The sequence below is a fragment of the Tiliqua scincoides genome, chromosome 1 (assembly GCF_035046505.1).
Source record: "Tiliqua scincoides isolate rTilSci1 chromosome 1, rTilSci1.hap2, whole genome shotgun sequence".
Lineage (NCBI taxonomy): Eukaryota > Metazoa > Chordata > Lepidosauria > Squamata > Scincidae > Tiliqua > Tiliqua scincoides.
The window spans coordinates 228,897,193-228,917,969 of NC_089821.1; the positions used below are offsets into that span (position 1 = coordinate 228,897,193).

At 43.4% G+C, this 20,777-nt stretch overlaps 1 protein-coding gene across 3 annotated transcripts in view; it reads left to right on the forward strand.

Moving 5' to 3' along the window:
• Positions 1–20,777, forward strand: part of SLC35F3 (solute carrier family 35 member F3) — a 168,813-nt gene that overhangs the window by 108,873 nt on the left and 39,163 nt on the right. For 2 of the 3 annotated variants that reach the window (XM_066611446.1, XM_066611448.1), the window contains one exon: positions 11,904–12,228. In XM_066611446.1, the coding sequence (XP_066467543.1) occupies positions 11,904–12,228 (325 nt within the window). The remainder of the gene's footprint in view (positions 1–11,903; positions 12,229–20,777) is intronic. The other variant, XM_066611447.1, reaches the window with a different exon arrangement.

Sequence of the window (20,777 nt, forward strand, 5' to 3'; positions counted from 1 at the left end):
TTCCTGGATCCCTTGCAGATACTGAATTCAGTGTATAATTAAATCGGGGGGGGGGCACACTTGCAACTGGAAATGCCTCTCTGAAGTGTCTGAAAGACCTTGTGAGGTATGGAGAGATCGCATGCAACCTCCTCATGCCTCAGAAGACTTCCCAGATGCTTTGGAGAGGCACCTCTGGTTTGGCAAAAAACCGGATGTGCCTCTCCAAAGTGTCCTGAAGGCTTCTGAGGCACAGGGAAGCCATGCATGACATCCCCGTGCCTCAGAACTTCTCCTGGACACAACTGGAAGGCAATTCTTGTCAGTTCTGAGAGCTTCTTGAGGCCCTCCAGATGTGGGCTTGGCGCCTGTGTTGAATCAGATCTGTGGGTGCCCACTGTATCTGTCAGAGCACCATTGGGGAAAGGCGGCACAATCTCTTAATTAAATAAAATAAAATAGATATCTACCTATTATAAGAAATTATAACAGCATTTATTTTGCTAATAGCCAGATGCTATTGGGTTTCCCTGCTGGCTGCACCTGTGTTCTGCTAGTGCTGGCTGCTGTAAAGCAGCCCTAAAGCATGCTCCAGCAGCACACATGGCCAGAATGCGCCAACGAATCTAAGAAGACCTGTCAGAGGAAGTGAGACAGAGCAGGGATGTGGCAGGAGGAAGAGAAGGGGTTGAACAGGGCAAGGGGTGTGCAGAACAGGAGAGGGGGTGGGTGGAATGGGGTGGTGATGGGGCAGGGAGGAGGGAGGATCAGGCCTGGGAGGGGGTGGAATCAACTGCAGTATATACTGAATCGCAGCTCCCTCTTCTCCGGCCTGATCCGCCTTCCTTGGTCAAAGCAGACTTGTTCCAGTGATCTGTCTGGCACAGGACCAAGTTGACCCATAGTGGCTGCTGGGGCTTACCCCAGGACAAGAGGACAAGTGTCCTTGTCTGTCAACGAGACCTCTAAATTTCAAATTTCAGTTCCAGACAAAATTCCACCGCAGGATGCTGCGGAAGCCATGCTGTCACTGGTGCATTGCCGTGTTGGGGGTTGGATAGGATTGGGACTTTAACACCTGCAGTTTTCTCCTGGCTGTTTTGCTAATGATGCCCCCCTGTAGAGATTTGTGGCTTACTATGGTAAATAACTACAAGAAATATAAGACCTTCTGATTGGTAGCTGCCACCTGCTAAAGGATGGCTATTGGTAATGAGAATTACCAATGGCATGTAAGAATTAAAGTCAATATGTAAGGTTTTAGGGATAATTTTATTTCTTTCACAAAACAGAAACATAATTATATATGTGAGTTGTGGTCCAATAGGGTCTCCTCATGCTACTGTAATCTTGTTCTAGTTGTGACCAGAGCTGTTCTGAGCCCCCCCTCCCCCCCCGAAAGCATCAGATGGGCACATCTGGTTTTGGTGAAAACTGGAATTGCCCTTCTGATGCCTCCAGGGAGGCCTCAGAAAGCCTCCTGGACATGACTGGAACAAGCTTCTGGTCACATATGAAAGGTTCTCTGTGGGTCCTTCCACTGCTGTTATTCCCGCCAGGTAACAAACCAATGGATAAAGAAGACCAGCTGTATAATTAAGAAGCCAAAGCAAAATATTCCATATAACAAAGAATTAATAACATAGAAATGACTATTACATTGACTATTTGCTTTATATTTTGCAAAGAGAAATTTGTTCTTATTTTTAAACCTCATTTGTACTTCATTAGTTTTGTAATCAGCCCATTTGAGCCTGTAGCATCTGCTCAGGCACACTGTGAAATGCTCATTAGAAATGCCTCTATGAACAGATGAATCAGAGCTTCCATTTGTTGTAAAAGGCATTCTTCTACCTATGATGCTTAAATAAGAGCTTTCTAACCAGGGAAATTTATTTCCCTACTTGCTGGCTGTAGGCCCATTTAGATTCTAGTCTTGGCTCTGCCCTTTCAGTTTACTTCATGTCACTACCTCTACCTCCCTCCAAGGGGATAGCTCTACATCAAAGAGCTTTTGCACAGGCCACACACGGGAGAAGAGGAGGGAAAGGGTGCACTACACAGAAGGGATTTATTGTTTGTGTTTGAATCCAACAGAGGAACAAAGAAATCCACAAAAGGCAGTAACCGAAACCAAAACAGTGGGCAGGAGCTTGGCAGGCCTCCCTGCAGGGTTACATCACTCCTGACATCCCCACAGTTTTGGCTCTGGACTCTTCAGGTGGAGGCCTGATGCCTGGAAATGGTCGATTGGGATACCTCAAGACCCAGCCTAGTTGTTCCTGGAGGAAGGCTGAGGTCAGAGTCTACAGAATCTCCCTGCCTGTGAGGGAGAGTTTGCCTTTGGACCTATCCCAAGACGTGATGATGCTTCCCCATCTCGCAGGCCTTGGGCTGCAAGCGATCAGCCCACCTTTCAGCCCAATCAGCCCAATCCTAACTTCCAGCAGTTGATGCAGCCATGTTAATAGGGCATGCGCTGCATCCTGCCATGTGGGGGGCAGTCACAGAGGCCTCCTCAAGGTAAAAGAATGTTTGGTCCCTTACCTTAAGGCTGCATTGCAGCTACATCAGTGCTGGAAAGCTGGTTAGGCTTGGGCTGTTAGTGAGGCCCCGCTCCTACCCCTTGGGTTCTTGCTTAGGAACGCCTTTCTTTCTTTTCTGTATGCATAATTCTGTCTTATAATCAATTTTTTCCTTCAAGTTATTAAGTAACAAAATAATTATGCTGCTGTTAAGCCTGGCTTATTCAATGTAGTTTATTTTGCATGATTCTGCGCAGGATCTCAGGCTCTTGCTGTGATTCTTTTCAATTTGCTTACACCATCTTCATCCAGTGGTGATCCTACAGACTTTGTCAAAACAACTCTAATGATGTACATTGCCTCTGTGATTAAAAAAACACAGTATCTACATTGGGGAAGAGCCTCAAAATCTATTGTGGGATAAGACATCTCTGTGTTATTACAATTAATTTTCTTATGGTGATCTTTACAATCTACAGGTGCAAAATATACTACAAGGGGTGTAACTTTCATCTAACCCTGGATGTGTTTGTTTCCATTATCAATCAAATTATTGATACTTTCTCTGCTTTAACAGAATATCTGTTTGAAGGGTACATTGATTCCAGGCAACCTTGGTTAGTTCTTCCAAAACCTTACCTTGACAGAATTGTGCAATTTCACAGTGCCCAGAAGCATGTACATGATATAGGTACAACTTTCTTGTATCTCTAGCAGCCATTGGTATGTCAGTTCCTTTGCTTACTACAAGTAATGTCCCCTATTGATTGGGCCTTGGTTCCAGCTGCCACAGGACTACCACTGCTAATAGCTGTGACTGCATATAGTGATTAGCTCCTGCTGGGGGCACTATATCAAAACCTGTGGCATTGCAATGGGAGAAAAATGCAATACACAACATGTCATAGGGTCACTGTACAGGTGCTTAATATGCTACTGAAAAAGATGCTATTCTAAGACGAGGACAGTTACTATTCCTCTGCTAAATATAAGAATAACTTTTTTTTAAAAAAAACTGTCATTTGCCCAGTTTGTAGAGGTGTTTGAATGCATCTTCCTTTCTTGATTCAGGGCTGAATAATTTCTAAAACTATAAAGCCCTTGCTCATAAATTTATTTTTCTCTGTCAAATATTGAGAATTTGTGGTCATTTCTGAGCATGCAAGGAGACTGTTCTGTTCACATAAATATCCCCAGTGGGAAACTTTAGGAAGTGTTCTGACTACAACACTATCATCTTTGGGACAGTATAAATCTTTGTGGCCTGTCTGTATAAACCAGCCATGCCTGCGTTGGCTTGGTCACGTTGTGAGAGTGGATGATGGCCGGATCCCAAAGGATCTCCTCTATGGAGAACTCGTGCAAGGAAAGCGCCCTACAGGTAGACCACAGCTGCGATACAAGGACATCTGCAAGAGGGATCTGAAGGCCTTAGGAGTGGACCTCAACAGGTGGGAAACCCTGGCCTCTGAGCGGCCCGCTTGGAGGCAGGCTGTGCAGTATGGCCTTTCCCAGTTTGAAGAGACACTTGGCCAACAGTCTGAGGCAAAGAAGGAAGGCCCATAGCCAGGGAGACAGACCAGGGACACACTACACTTGCTCCCGGTGTGGAAGGGATTGTCACTCCCGAATTGGCCTTTTCAGCCACACTAGATGCTGTGCCAGAACCACCATCCAGAGCGCGATACCATAGTCTTTCGAGACTGAAGGTTGCCAACTACAACTACAAACCTTTGTGGGTAAAGGTGAGGTTTGAGATATGAGTATTTGGGATATATGCATTGAACTGTGGGCTAGGCATGGCACCAATAATAGAGGGGGTTTGTGAAGAATGAAACACAGTTTCAAGCTCATACTCCGATAACATAATAGATACAGTCAGTTCTTATTATTCACTAGAGTCAGGTTCCTGGTGTATACTGAATCTAGTGGATACTGAATCATTCAGCGTATGGGGAAAATGGAGTTAGGTTCCAGGGGACCACCATACACTCTGTGAACTTGAATCTTAGCTTGAAATCTGTGGGACTGGGTGATAGCGAGGGCTCCTCAACATCTCCAACATCTTATGCTTCCTTCTCTGTTCTGGCTATCCCGTGACTTGTTGAGGGTTGCTGGCCCAACAATGAGACCTCAGAGTTCAGCAGTTGGGGGGGGAGTTGCTTCACCCTTCCTCCTCCTGCACCTGTTTCTTGACTTCTTCTCTGGGCTTGCTCCAGCTCTGGAGCAGCTCTTAGGTGGCCTTCCAGAGACTTCTCATCATTGGCCTCTCATCCCAGTGTTGTGAAGAGTCCCTGAGTCAGCTGGCGTGCCCGAGCTAGTGGGGCATGTCTGGAAGTGGATGCAAATGATCCTGACTATTCTCCATGGGCCAATACCAGTGCCCATCTGATGTGGAAAATTGACCGAGTCCAAACAACTTTCTAAATAATAAGTAGTATGCAGGCGTGCATGGCTTAACAACTATTTGCTTAACAACGGACCGCATATATGACGGTGGTCAAGGCACAATAAAGATGCTCTTAATGAGGCAATTGTGTCTCCCGTAGCCTGCTGCAGAGTATCTGTTTACACAACAGAGAGGCTCTTAATGCAAAAAAGAGACAATCTATCTCCAGTAGCCTGTGCAGCCAGCTATGTTTACACAACAAAGGCAATCGATTGGACTGAATGTTCAAATAACCTAATTGCATAACATCAGGGATCGGAGAACATATCCCCATCATTAAGTGGCGCACACCTGTAATTGGCTGGATGCAACCCCTCCACCATCAGTCATGTACTGTATAGGTGTGACTTTCTCTCCCCCCTGCACAGCGCCAGTACTGAACATAAGAACATAAGAACAGCCCCACTGGATCAGGCCATAGGCCCATCTAGTCCAGCTTCCTGTATCTCACAGCGGCCCACCAAATGCCCCAGGGAGCACACCAGATAACAAGAGACCTCATCCTGGTGCTCTCCCCTACATCTGGCATTCTGACTTAACCCATTCCTAAAATCAGGAGGTTGCGCATACACATCATGGCTTGTACCCCATAATGGATTTTTCCTCCAGAAACTTGTCCAATCCCCTTTTAAAGGCGTCTAGGCTAGACGCCAGCACCACATCCTGTGGCAAGGAGTTCCACAGACTGACCACGCGCTGAGTAAAGAAATATTTTCTTTTGTCTGTCCTAACCCGCCCAACACTCAATTTTAGTGGATGTCCCCTGGTTCTGGTATTATGTGAGAGTGTAAAGAGCATCTCCCTATCCACTCTGTCCATCCCCTGCATAATTTTGTATGTCTCAATCATGTCCCCCCTCAGGCGTCTCTTTTCTAGGCTGAAGAGGCCCAAACGCCGTAGCCTTTCCTCATAAGGAAGGTGCCCCAGCCCCGTAATCAGCTTAGTCGCTCTCTTTTGCACCTTTTCCATTTCCACTATGTCTTTTTTGAGATGCGGCGACCAGAACTGGACACAATACTCCAGGTGTGGCCTTACCATCGATTTGTACAACGGCATTATAATATTAGCCGTTTTGTTCTCAATACCCTTCCTAATGATCCCAAGCATAGAATTGGCCTTCTTCACTGCCGCCGCACATTGGGTCTACACTTTCATCGACCTGTCCACCACCACCCCAAGATCTCTCTCCTGATCTGTCACAGACAGCTCAGAACCCATCAGCCTATATCTAAAGTTTTGATTTTTTGCCCAATGTGCATGACTTTACACTTACTGACATTGAAGCGCATCTGCCATTTTGCTGCCCATTCTGCCAGTCTGGAGAGATCCTTCTGGAGCTCCTCACAATCACTTCTGGTCTTTACCACTCGGAAAAGTTTGGTGTCGTCTGCAAACTTAGCCACTTCACTGCTCAACCCTGTCTCCAGGTCATTTATGAAGAGGTTGAAAAGCACCGGTCCCAGGACAGATCCTTGGGGCACACCGCTTTTCACCTCTCTCCATTGTGAAAATTGCCCATTGACACCCACTCTCTGCTTCCTGGCCTCCAACCAGTTCTCAATCCACGAGAGGACCTGTCCTCTAATTCCCTGACTGTGGAGTTTTTTCAGTAGCCTTTGGTGAGGGACCGTGTCAAACGCCTTCTGAAAGTCCAGATATATAATGTCCACGGGTTCTCCCGCATCCACATGCCTGTTGACCTTTTCAAAGAATTCTATAAGGTTTGTGAGGCAAGACTTACCCTTACAGAAGCCATGCTGACTCTCCCTCAGCAAGGCCTGTTCGTCTATGTGTTTTGAGATCCTATCTTTGATGAGGCATTCCACCATCTTACCCGGTATGGATGTTAGGCTGACCGGCCTATAGTTTCCCGGGTCCCCCCTCTTTCCCTTTTTAAAAATAGGCGTGACATTTGCTATCCTCCAATCTTCTGGTACCGTAGCCGTTTTGAGGGACAAGTTGCATACCTTAGTCAAGAGATCTGCAACTTCATTCTTCAATTCCTTAATAACCCTTGGGTGTATGCCATCAGGGCCCGGTGACTTATTGATCTTTAATTTATCAATGAGGTCTGAAACATCTTCTCTTTTAACCTCTATCTGACTTAACTCCTCGGTTAGGAGGGGCCGTTCGGGCAGCGGTATCTGCCCGAGGTCTTCTGCCGTGAAGACAGATGCAAAGAACTCATTTAATTTCTCTGCCATCTCTAAGTCTCCTTTTATCTCCCCTTTCCCTCCCTCACCATCCAGAGGGCCAACCGCTTCTCTGGCGGGTTTCCTGCTTCTAACATATTTGAAGAAGCTTTTATTATTCCCCTTAATGTTGCTGGCCATGCGTTCCTCATAGTCTCGCTTGGCCTCCCCTATCACCTTCTTACATTTCTTTTGCCACAGTTTATGTTCCTTTTTATTCTCTTCATTAGGGCAAGACTTCCATTTACGGAAGGAAGCTTCCTTGCCCTTCACAGCCTCTCTAACTTGGCTGGTTAGCCATGCGGGCACTCTCCTGGATTTAGTGGAACCCTTCTTTCTTTGCGGTATACACCTCTGCTGGGCCTCTATTACTGTTGTTTTAAGCAGCCTCCATGCACTCTGGAGAGACTGGACTCTTTTTACCCTCCCTTTCAACCTCCTTCTAACCAGCCTCCTCATTTGAGGGAAGTCCGCCCGTCGGAAGTCAAGGGTTTTTGTTAGAGATTTGCCTGGTATTCTTCCCCCAACGTGCACATCAAAACGGATCGCAGCATGATCACTGTTCCCCAATGGCTCAGTAACGTTTACATCTCTAACCAGGTCCTGCGTACCGCACAAAATTAAATCCAGAGTCACCTGTCCTCTGGTGGGCTCCGTGACTAGCTGATCTAAGCCACAGTCATTTAGCACGTCAAGAAATCCGGTTTCCTTATCGTGACCAGAACACAAATTGACCCAGTCAATATGAGGATAATTGAAGTCCCCCATGATTACAACCCTGTCCTTCCTTGTCACCTCCCTGATCTGTTTCCTCATTTCAAGGTCCCCATCAGATTTCTGGTCTGGAGGACGATAGCACGCCCCCAGTATTACATCGCTGCACAAGCCTGGTAATTTAACCCACAGAGATTCTACGGTGGAGTCGGACCCACCTTCAATCTCTACTTTGCTGGATTCTATCCCTTCCTTAACATAAAGGGCCACCCCACCTCCAACACGCCCCTGCCTGTCCCTCCTGTAGGGTTTATAGCCCGGGATTGCGGTATCCCACTGATTCTCCGCATTCCACCAGGTTTCCGTTATGCCCACTATGTCAATATTTTCCCTTGTCACCAGACATTCCAGTTCTCCCACCTTTGCTCGTAGACTTCGGGCATTTGCATAAAAGCATTTATACACGGAATGCCCCAGGATGGGCTGCTTATTCGCTCCTTTGTCCCCGCATCCTCTCATTGTGCCAAACCGTCTATCACATCCCATCACCCATCACTGCCTTCTGTTCATGAGGAGGCCACAGTTTCTTCTCCTCCTACTCCCACAATCTCTCTCACCTCCACCCAACTGACTACTTGTAGTTGTGCTGAGCCCCCACCACCCCACATACAATGAGATAGTATTCACGAATAACAAGTCTCAAATAACAAGAGGTAGGTGGCAGTTCTGCTCCTCCCAGACGAGTGAGTTAGTGAAAAGCAAATTCACATATAAAGAGAACTCACTGTATGACTTTCAGGGAAACATAATTGCAGGCAAATTCTGTTTTTATCTTATTGTACATGCGTATAAGCTAGCTGTCAGTAGGTACAGACAAGTCAAATACTAGCTAAGCGCCTATACAAATGTATCTGAACATATGAAGCAGCTTTAGAGTGAGTCAGGTCGTTTGTTTCTCTAGCTTGATATTGTCTACACTGTCTGGAAACAGTTCTGTAGGGATTCAGACAAAGGTTTTTCTCAGCCCTCACTGGGCTGAGATGCCAGACATTGAATGTGGGACCTTCTGCATGTGAAGCACATGTCAATCATTGAGCTATAGGCTTTCCTTTATCACAGGGGTGTTCACAGTTTTTGGCAGGAGGGCCACATCATCTCTCTGACACTGTGTTGGGGGTGCCAGGGAAAAAAAGAATTAATTCACATTTAAAATTTGAATAAATTTACATACTTTTACATAAATGATTAAAGATGAACTTATATGAATGAATGAAGGTCTTGCAGTAGCTCAAGGCCTATAAAAGGCCTTGCACAAAGCAAGGCTGGCCTTTCCTGGAGGGAGCCCTCATCCCACAGCTCACGTGAGAGGGCACCCTCATGCTGAGAGCAGTTGCATCGGGCCAGTGCGGGCTCCAGCAAGTTTCCAGGGGGGCCAAGGTTCATTTGAGACTGGGGCCTCCCTGAGGGCCGCATTGGGAGTCCATGAGGTCCGCAAGTAGCCCCAGGGCCGGGGTTTGGGCACCCCTGCTTTATCAGTACAATGGGCAATGAATATTGTTGAACTTCCTTCTGCATGGTCCTGCGTTATCTGCTTCCCTCTTTCCTTTTGTCTCTATTGCCTTTACTTGCTCACCTCTCTTGATGCTATTGGCTGATCTGAGTTACTCTTGCAAGTGAGTCAGCTGCTTAGATGGAGGTCCCAGATGTGTCAGGCCATGTATCAGTCATTGGCTCAGTTTCTCTAATGTCACAGAGGCCTTAGGCTAGACCAGGGATGTCACCCTCATTTCACACAGAGGGTCAAAGTTAGCATTCATGGAGCCTACTGAGGGCAGAAGTAATATCATTAAGATGAAAGTGACATCATTAAGCAGATGATGACCAGAAATAAACATTTTGTTCTCACAAATAAACCATTAACTACAAATGACAGAAGGGAAATTGTGCAAATCTTGTTCATATTTTCAAGATATGAGAGTTCCCAGTTATCAAGCTGGAAGAGCCCAATTATAACAAAGTCCAGAAAAATTGCTTCTGGAGTCCACATGCAGCCCACGGGCTTTATAATAATAATAATAATAATAATAATAATAATAATAATAACTTTATTTTTACCCCGCCTTTCTCCCCGAAGGGACTCAAGGCGGCTTACAACATATTAAAAACAATTTAAAAACAAATAAAAACATATTAACACATCATAAAAAACAGCAGTCAGAGTAAAAAAAATAGATAAAAAGAGCATAGAGCAGCAGCAAGTCATAAAAGAATCAGGCCTGTAAAAAATATTAAAAGATGTTAAAAAGATGTTAAAAGGCCGAGAACTCAGAAGGCCTGTTTAAACAGAAGGGTCTTCAGGCCTTGCTGAAAGGTCTCAAGAGAGGGAGCCATTCTTAAGTCAAGGGGAAGGGAGTTCCATAGCGTTGGTGCCACTACTGAGAAGGCACCAACTTATGTTTGACACCCTTGGACCAGACAGTTGGCATGCATAGGTATGATGGCAAATTCTGAAAATCCATGAATATCTTTGAGTTAACAGGAGTGTGTTTATGCCACATCTCAGTGCATTTTATTAGAAACAGAGAACAATTGCTGTTCACACTATAGGGTGGAGAGGGCAGCTTTAATGGCAGCCAGTTCAAATGAAGGCATTCTGGAGAAGTCACATACTACTAATCGAAATGTGCGGCATGTGCTTACAGCATGAGATAAGAAGAGCATTCTTTGAAATTCAACCCATGATAAGTGAGATCATTTTCATAGTAAGGTGATACTTGCAGTATTGTGTTTCGCAGTATTTCTGCAGTGCAAACACCTTTGTTAGTGTATTTAACACTTGGCTTAAGAGAGCGCATGGAAGGGTTATATTTAACAAATGTATGAATTCCCCATTTTGTGATTGGTATGCAGCTACTTTTAAGAACAGTGGTATTTCCTTGTGGCTCTAAATGGGCATAATAAACTCATAAATATGTACATAAGTGCTTTTCAAAGATAAAAATATTACCCAGCTACACCCAAGGGAACTAGTTATAATTTGAGTTATAGGCAATTCTCAGCAAAGTGTATTGCTGCTGTCTGTTGCAGTGGTCTCCACTTTGGAGACTGCTGCACTCCGGTAAAGCCGTCCACAGTACAGATGGAGGTTACTGTTCTGCCTAGGGGCCTCCCATTCACACTGCAGATTGCCCTGGACCTTTGTGCCAGCTAGCCATGCATGCCCAGAAATCCAGACGTGAAGCCAGCTGGGGCAAAAGACCCTGGAAGTGGCTGGCAAGTGCAGAGATTAGGGAAATCTGCGGAGCCAACAAGAGGCTCCTCCATGGAACAGTAAATGCAATTCATGAGGGAGGGATTAGGCAAGAGCTCCAGATCCAGCCTGTGGGCCAGAATCGGAAGAGCCCTGGTCTATTGCAAAACATTCTGGGATTCTTCTTCTCTAAAAAATTATATTCACGATTAAATTTACATTTTAGGATTTTCTCCTTTTTATTTTGTACAGGAATATTACAATGTTAGAATTGTTAAAGCACAAAGCATATAGCATTGACTAGTTATATGCATCCTTTCATAGTTCTTTGTATTAATTGTGTCTGCTGGTTTTCAATTATTATCCCAGCCTAAAATTCTTACATCTTTTTAATGTATGTTAGAACCAAATTCTCAGCATTGTGCATTGAGATATGTAGTAACAAGAGAGCGACACGTGGATTTAGCACAAAGTGATCTGTTAATTCTGTTATTAACAGAATTGTAAGTAATTATAAGTAAAAGTACTTGAACTTTGAAGCTCTTATGGAAACAAATCAGTTTTTATTTTTGCAAGGTATCATGGCAATAATCTGCTATTGCTTGTCCATCTGTCTAAGAGATAAAGTTCTTTAGACATTGAGAAATAGTTTTAATTTAAAGCTGTTTCATATGCAGCATTTTGTACTTAGGTAAACAACCATACGTGCTCTAGGACACATTGCTTGGAAAGTAAAATGGTAAAGAAAGTTTTCCATTAATATTAATGTCCACTTCTTTTTTTCTTTTTTCCAGGGGATGAGCGTTCCCATGATTCTCCAGCCCCAGTGGAAGCCCAGGCACAAGCTGGGATGGAAGCTGGTGCAAGAGGGAGCCGATGTTGTTGGACTTTTTCTCTGACGCAACTCAAGAAAATGTTCTGGGGCATGGTGGTGGTGCTCGGTGTCTGCTCCTCCTGGTCAGGTTCAACCCAGCTAGCAAAACTGACCTTTAAAGAATTTAATGCACCCTTCACTTTGACATGGTTTGCAACAAACTGGAACTTTTTATTCTTTCCTTTGTATTACATTGGACATGTTTTTAAGTCAGCTGAAAAACAAACTCCACAGCAAAGATACAGGTAAGGGAGATGCATGTTTGTAATTGTGTTGTCATACATTTTCTTCACTGATGTTTTATCAGATTTCTCCTTTGTGTTTTTCCAAAATAGAACCATGAGATTATCTGTCAAAAACTTGAGAAGGGAAGGGGAGTGCTTAGGAGAGAAAAAGGAAAGGAAAGGGGTAGGGGAGAAGAGAAATAGTTCTGCTTTAAAAATTAGGCTTGTCTGACAGTGATGCGCACTCAGAATTACTGCAGTTTAGAAGGTACCATGCAGCAAGCAGAGAGGAGTCATATTACCAAACATGACCACTAGAGTATGGATCCTTCCCTTGGCGTTTCTGGGAGCTGTTCAACATAATGTGACTGTATTGCTTCAAATGTGTTAATGGCATTTCCTCTTCTTTTTCTCTCAGAGTTAAGTGAGGATTCCACTGTTAAAAGGCATATAAGCTACTGAAATATTCTTAACATTATCTTTTTTTCCATTTGAACAATACGTCCTCAGGGAGTGGGTCTCTGTTGTGTAGTTCATCCCCCCCCCATTAGTCCTGAAATAAAGAAAAATCTCATTACATAAATGCTGGTTTCAAAAGTATGTAAATACTTTTTTCTTTTATAGGATTTTGCATCAAAATTATTTTAAAGTCACTTTTTTCTCATTGTCGCGTAGGAGAGGGCTGTAGCTCAGTGGAAGAGAAGCTGCTTTGAATGCAGAAGGTCTCAAGTTCAATTTCTGTGTAGGGCAGAGAAAAATTTCTGTCTTAAATCTGGGAGAATCACTGTCAGTCACTCTGAGCTAGATGGACCAATCGTCTGAATCGATATAAGCCCCCTGCATGGGGTCTCTGTGCAATCTCTCTGTAAGGAGTTTCTTCAAACATGTTGTTTAACATGAAACATTTGGGTCTTTCCATTTTTCAAATCTCTAAATGCACAAAGTATGATATAGAGAACAAGAATTTTTGCAAGAAGCATTTAAGCAAGAACATTTCGAGTTGATATAGAGGTAACTTTGGCAGCCTGAGGATTGTGTTCATATTGATGTTGATGTAAGTCTTCATCCAGAAACCTGGGACTAGCTTTGGTAACTCATACTTGGGTGCCTTGCAGAGCAGTTCTTTCCTATTTGGCATACCCTGAGACATATATTAGATTCAAAAGATTGGGGATTTATTCTCAAGTAAGGTCAGGGAGGTGGAATGCGTGAAGCTTTCAGGAAACAAGAACTTACTTATTTATGATCGTGGATAATATGGTTTGCAACAAACTGAAACTTTTTATTCTTTCCTTTGCATATAACAAAAACTATTATTTGGTCTATCAAGATAGAGTTGCATTTGATTCATGCTCTGAGGCCTACAGCATGTAAGAACATAAGAACACATGTGCCCCACTCCTCACAGTATCAGATCTTCATGACTTGTTACGTGAAAATCCCCTTTTGCCTTGGGGCAGTGTAATAATTCCCCTAAACAAAACAGCCCTTTTGGTAACAGACTTACTTCATGACGTTTTCATAGAATTCTTATTTGAGCTCTATAACCTGGATTAGAGTTCATTTTTCTGAATGGGGTGTCAGAACGTTCTGTGATTGCCTCTTGGGTAATCTGGGTGTTGGTGCCATATTGGCATTTGTATAAAATGGAAGCCATGAGGCAGGAATGGCCCATCTGGATCCACCACCTGATGCTGCCACAGCTCCTCAAAAAGTCCAGAAATAAAACAGAGCAGCCACTTACCTTGCTCTACCCTGTGTTATCCTTTTTGAATAAACTGAAAGTACAGGTCATGCGGGGAACTTCCAGCATGTCCCACAATTTTATTTAAAAGGACTGCAAGGAAAGAACTAGGTAAGCAGTTGCTACCCTGCTCTTGTCTCTTTCTTGTGCAGTCTCTTTAAGTTAAAGGGACCACATGAGAAAGGAGCAGGGTGATTGGATAGGGAAGCAAGTGATCCATTTCCAGCTCACTTTTAGTGAGTGGGAAGCAGGTCACTGCAGCTCAGTCTGCAACAGGCTGGAGGTAGGTGATGGCAGAGTTAGGTATATGCTCCCTTTGGTGCTTGATGAACTGCATCATTTGCGTCATGGACGCGCTAGCCCTCCATTGAGTTACTAAAAGTAATGTGTCCCACTGCAGTTGCTTAACAGGATTTGCTATGAAGATTCTATGTGTATTTTTAAACCCTACAAAAATATATCACAACTGTTTTGTATTGTGAGCTCAGTGACTAAGGATTCAAGACACTAAGGAATAGGGACTATGTAAGGAAAACAAATGGACTATGAAATGAAATGAAAATGCCTTTTAATTGGTATTCTCCTAGAATTGGTGAATTCTTAAGGACAATAGTAGTCCTTTAACAGCCTAATCCTAATTGGGCCTTCCGCCAGTGGAACATACTTTCTGCTAGTGGTGACTTCCTTACAGCAGTCGTAAATATGTCCCGCAGTGTGCAAACTCTGGAGTGCTGCTGGAGTGCTGGCAGGAAGACCAGACCCTCCCCTCATGCACCAGAGGATCGCTAGCCACCTGCCAAGGCAGGTAGGATGGCAGAGGAATTTGGACAGGGTGGAGGAAGAGAGAAATGGTGTGGGGGAGGGTGGAACAAGGTAGGAATGGGGGCGGGAAGATCGGGTCTGGGAAGGGGGTAGGTTTGGCAGCTGCCAAATCCTAGCTCCTTTTCTGGACCTGATCACACAGCACAGGCCCACACACACACATGTGCATGCAATTTTACTCGTGCAGGTCCAAGAAGACCCCTTCCCTCCAAGCTGTAGAGGCTTACTTCCAGAGAAGGGAACAAATGTTCCCTTACGAGAGGAGACCTTTGCAACTGACCCCCCACCCACCCCAGGATGCAGCGGTAGCCATTTTGGTTTTGCTGCATCAGCAGCAAGGAGAAAAAGAATTGGGCTGTGTTTTGGCTTTTATGGTGATTTTGAAATATCTTTGTATTCCCAGGAATGCCCCTTTTTAGGGGGTGGGAGTAGTATGTCTAGTTGACATCTGGTCAGACTTCAGTATGCATCGGTTCTCCTGGCTAATTAAAAATTAAATATTGTTGTTGACTTTTACAACATTCATAGCAGCATGAAATATTTAAAAACAACATAATAAAATAAAACCATTATTGTCAAATATACTCCAAAATCAACTAAATGCTTTTCATCCTTCCCAAATTTCTCTCAATCCTTATGCAACATAGGCTACAATCCTAACCACACTATCCTGAGAGTAAGCCCCATTGAACAAAATAGGACTTACTTCTGAGTAGACCTGATTAGGATTGCGCCCATAATCAAATATGGGTAAGCTGTTCCAAAGCTTAGGAGTAACTGCAGTGAAAGCCCTGCTTTCCAGGTTCAGAATTTTGAATACAAGCTCTCACTATATATGTATCCGACGTAGGGCTTGACCACAACTGGCGTGACACTGATAAAGGGAGAGACAGTACTTTAAGAATGGCTTATCTCTGCTTATTTATCTATAGAACAGGCTCATGCGAGTGTTTAGCAGTATTGGGAACTTGAGTCAGTGACTTGGACTTGAGTTGCGAAAATGTATGATTTTGGGTGACTCTGCAACTCATGAGTCACGACCGTGGAAGACTCTGAAAAAGACTTGCGTCAGGGCCCCCTGACTCGGCACTTGTCTCCACGTGTGCTGACTCGAGGTGCATGTGTCGGGGGGGGGTGCTTGGTTACTGTTTCTGCGGCATGAAAACCTTATGGGGCCAGCATTCTGATCGGCAAGCAGCAGAGAGTTCCACCCAGGAGGCAGGAAAGGGTTAATGTGAGCAGGAGTGGGGAGGCAGAACTGGGCTCTCTTTTTCCTATCTCTGATAGGAAGAAGGGAAAGGATGATCATTTTACAAAGGATGGGCATTCTCACATTTCCATAGGCTGAGGGAGGGCAGGAGGAGGAGCCAGCATGGTTGGTGGGAGCCTCATTTAATGACCAACTGCAGTGAGGGTACTTCTGAGTAGGGCTGCCAAGGATCAGGGTAAGCCTCCCAGCTGCTGCGTGTGACCTCCTCCCTCTTGCTGCTTCCATCCCTGCTCTCTTGCTGTTCCTCCCACCCTGTTTGCTGATGGGCGGGAACATCAGGGGAGTGAGTAAAGAGAACTCTGACACACACACTCCCCGGCAGCAGCCCCATTTTTTCCATGACAGGCTTTTTAAAGGTGTGTGGGGGGGGGGGGTAACTCAACTCAAATTCATTACTTACTAAAGGATGACTCCGAGACTCAAAAAGTGCCCCATTATGACTTTTTTCAGGTTTTGGGGGACAATGACTCAGCGACTCAACTCAAGTTAACCCACACTGCGTTTTCCCATCCCTGGCATTTAGAGTCCTGGCTTGTAGTTAGTTTAATTTTATTACGGTCACCGAACAGCATAAAAAATAACAATACTGAGTACAGTAGCTACTGAAGAAGGTACTTCTGAAAGTCTTCTAGTCCATATTAAATTAAAAGCTTGTTCAGAATATAAATGCTCCTCTATGAACAGCCTGGCCGATCACAATCCACTCTCTTCCTCCTGATGCTAACTGCAGCGGCTAAAAAATTTAGCCACCTTCCTTATTACCTTTGGATTTGTGTCTGATAGAAGAAAATGTCTATAATCTTGAATCGGGCATTTGGTGAACTCTTCTAACAGTGGGGAGATAAGGGATAACCATATATCCTGATAGAAAATGCAGTCCAGCAAAACATGACTAGTGGTTTCTGGTTTGCCCCACAAGGACACAGTCGCTCTAAAAATGGGACCTTCTGAATGCGTCCTTCCACTACAGCTGAGGGCAGACTATCACACCGCCCCAATGTAAACGCCCTTCTGTGGCTTGGGATTTCCAACTGGAAAAGGTAGGGAGCTGGGGCAGCTATATATCTGAGCTCCTCCTTGATGCAAAACTTTCTGACATTATTAAGGTCTTCCTGACGCTCTATATCAAAGATCCACTGCTTGATCTTAACTTTGAATAAATTTACATAAGTTTACATAAATGAATATATTAAAGATGAACTTATATGAATGAATGAAGGTCTTGCAATAGCTCAAGGCCTATAAAAGGCCTTACACAAAGCAAGGCTGGCCTTTCCTTTGCTGCTGCTACTGCATCACAGACATGAAACAACAAGCAGTGGAGGGAGCCCTCATCCCACAGCTCATGCGAGAGGTCAAACAGTCGCCCTCACGCTGAGAGCAATTGTGTTGGGCCAGTGTGGGCTCCAACAAATCTCCAGAGGGCCAGAGGCTCATTGGAGACTGGGGGCTTCCTGAGGACCGCATTGAGAGGCCTCCAGGGCCGCAAGTGGCCCCAGGGCCGGGGTTTGGGCAAACCTGCTCTATATCCGTTGCTTGATCTTAACTCCCGTCTGAGCCAGTCCCATGTCAAACAAAAGTAGCATGGAAAATCCCAGAGAGGAAATTTTTCGTTCCAACCCTTTAATCCACCTGGATTTATACTCATCTTGGAGAATTAGGGGGGCAAGCCCTAATGGGTATAGGTGCAGTCTTAACCAGTAATAATAAATTTATTAATAATAAACTTTATTTGTATCCCGCCCTTCTCCCTGAAAGGGATCTAGTAGGAGCAAATGGCTGTCCAAATAAGGGCCTCTATCCTAATCAGGCCTGATTCCAGTCGTAAGAAGGTGTTCAAGACAGTACTGGATACACTAATGGCTGCCCTAATAAACTTAGACTGGACATGTTCCATTATCGTGATGTTGGGAAAAGGTCCCCACTGCTCTCCATACAATAATTGGGCCATCACATTTGCCTCAGACAATTTAAGGGCTGCTGGCAGATACTGGGCTCCTTTACTTCGCATAAATTGGAGAATAGCAGAAGAGGTTTGCTGGCCGCTTAACGCTACATATTCTCCATGCACTTTCCTTAAACTATTTGTATGGAATACCACCCCCAAATATTTAAAGTGGGACACATTGTCTATTTTATGGTCATCAATCTTCCAACACTGAATTTTTGGTTTCCTGGAAAAGGCCAAGATCTTAGTTTTACTATAATTTATCACCAGTTGATTTTCCTTGCAATACACATTCAGAGAGTTCATGGCTCTTTTAAGGCCAGTAGGTGTTCTAGAAAGAATAACTGTGTCTATTTTAGGGGGATGGAAGTCAGGATTTTGTAGATGGTCAACCATCGAATTAATATAGAAATTAAAAAGAAGTGGGGCCAGAATACAGTCCTGCTTCACCCCCTTTTGAGTTGGTGCCACTTTAGTGAGGTGACCTTGCAGACTGCATTTCACTTTTAGTGCAGTCCTGGCTTGTATTCCTATACCTCCACTGTAACCTGAATGGCAACCAAGGTCCCCAACTTTCTATACATCCTTCTCTTTCCTATTCCCCTTCCAGTTGGTTCTTTTATATCCCGAAAATTTTGTATTCATAAGGATCCAGAACTATGTCACCAGATTTAATGCCAAACACTATCTTTTTAAACATATTTTTAATATGTGAATAAAACAAATCATTTTAGGCAAGTAACTACAACAATAGGAGAATCTATGCTTATCAACATTGTCTTTCTTTCACCTAAATAAAATGTAGGAACCCTCTTCCTTGTTGAGTCAGGCAAGCATAGAGCAGAACTACACATATCACTAGATAGGTTTTAAGACATGCACTTGCTGAAAGAATGTAAATGAAGGATGGGGCAGTACTTACATAGAAAAAGTGGTGCGCGCGCACACATACGCTGAATTAAAAAATTGACTTTGAAAGGTATTTGCTAAAAAATTTTGTTAATTCTAACATCAAAAAATTTTAAAATTATATTAAATTTTGAATTTTTAAATATTTAATTTGAATCTAAATAATTTTAAAATCAAGTTATTATATCTAAATATATATAATATATAATTGATTTAAATTTAAATAAATCTTAAACTATATATTTTAATTACATAATCTTTTAAAAAAATTGAGATTAAGGCAAAATTTGGAAAGGTTGCTGGTTAAATTTGAAGGAGGATTTAAGTTTATAGAGCTTGTAGGCAACTGCTATTGTCTGACCCTTTTATTTTGTGTAATAAGACCAGAATGGATGGGATGTAATGATCAAAACTGCAGCGATCCTCAACTCTATGCCAGAACCTATTAGACTACAGATTCAGAATTAGGTTTGAAGAATTATTGTACTCGTACATGATTCACCAGTTCTTCATACTTGTCAGATCCATTTCCTGTTATCTCAGATCCATTTACTGTTATCAGTCTGCTGACCATGATTCATGGTAGACAATGGAATCTGTTGAAGTCATCACTGGGAAGATGTGGCTTTGGATCAGTTTCTTGTCATTGATTTTAAATGTTCTAAGTCTACAAATGCTGGCATCACTGTTCTCCATCCTCATTTTTCATTGGGATTCCACTGATTGACGTTGCTTGTGTGTCTCTCTTTGCTGGGAGAGAACTGAGTATAACCAAACTATTTAATAAACCACAAAACATTTAAGGAAAGATTTCCAACAGTTTTTCTTTCATACTTGTAGTTTTTTCCTTTAAAAAACATCCCAGTTTATAAACTGTGACACTGTTTTGGAGATAGGCACTGTATCTGGAAGATTACTGGAGGCTATTTCCAAAGTTCCTGAAGGTTATTTAAAACATATATTATCTTGCATTTTTGCTCCTCATCAACTTTACCAAAATAATTCATCAATTGACGTTTTTGTTTGTTTGCTTGTTTGTACATACCCCTCCTTTCCTAAAACTCAAGGCAGCTTATTTTTACAGAGATGTTGCCTCCTTTCAGTTTCTTCATCATTACTGGCAATTTCACTGATAACCCAAATTTGCCCTGATTTACATGAGTAATAATTTGAATTTATGTAAGTGTTAATGTGACTGTATCTATAATTGCACAGAAATACTAGACGTTCTCTGCTGTCATACATCTAACTGGGTCCCCATTTCATGTCTCTTTCTAACAGGCCTTAGAAATTTGTCCAAAATAGAATGCTTACCGTTTCCTCTTGAGCTGAGTACGGTATATGATTAGCAAGTAATCAAGTAGTTTAGTCTTTTGTTGCCAATTTGTCCAGTTGTTGCTTCCAGATGTCCTATTGCAAACTTCCTTCCTGTTTTGTACTGTCAATTCTGCTACCGATTTAGAATAATCATAGTTTTCTTATCCAGAGTACATCTTGTTCTATCTTCTGTATTATTGTTTTACAGTGTTTAAAGTTGGTGTTTAAAGCTGTGCAATTTAATTTCTTCAGCTTCAGTTTTCTATGGTATTCTGATTTAATAATCAGTGATCAAGTGGTGCTTGTTGCAACAATAACCACCCTATGACCTCCCCTGACATGCCTCCCAGCAGCCCTAATCCCCACCTCCCTCTCTTAGCCTTGATCCACCCCCCACTGCCAACTTATCTCCTTCGGTGGTGGCTAGGTTCTCTGATTGCATGTATGCATTGTAATCAGTGTTTTATTATGGTAGCCCCAGTGTGTGCATTGTCACTGCATCCACAGCATCAGCAGGGTCGGCCTTCCACTGACAGAATGCTCATTCTGTCAGTGGAAGG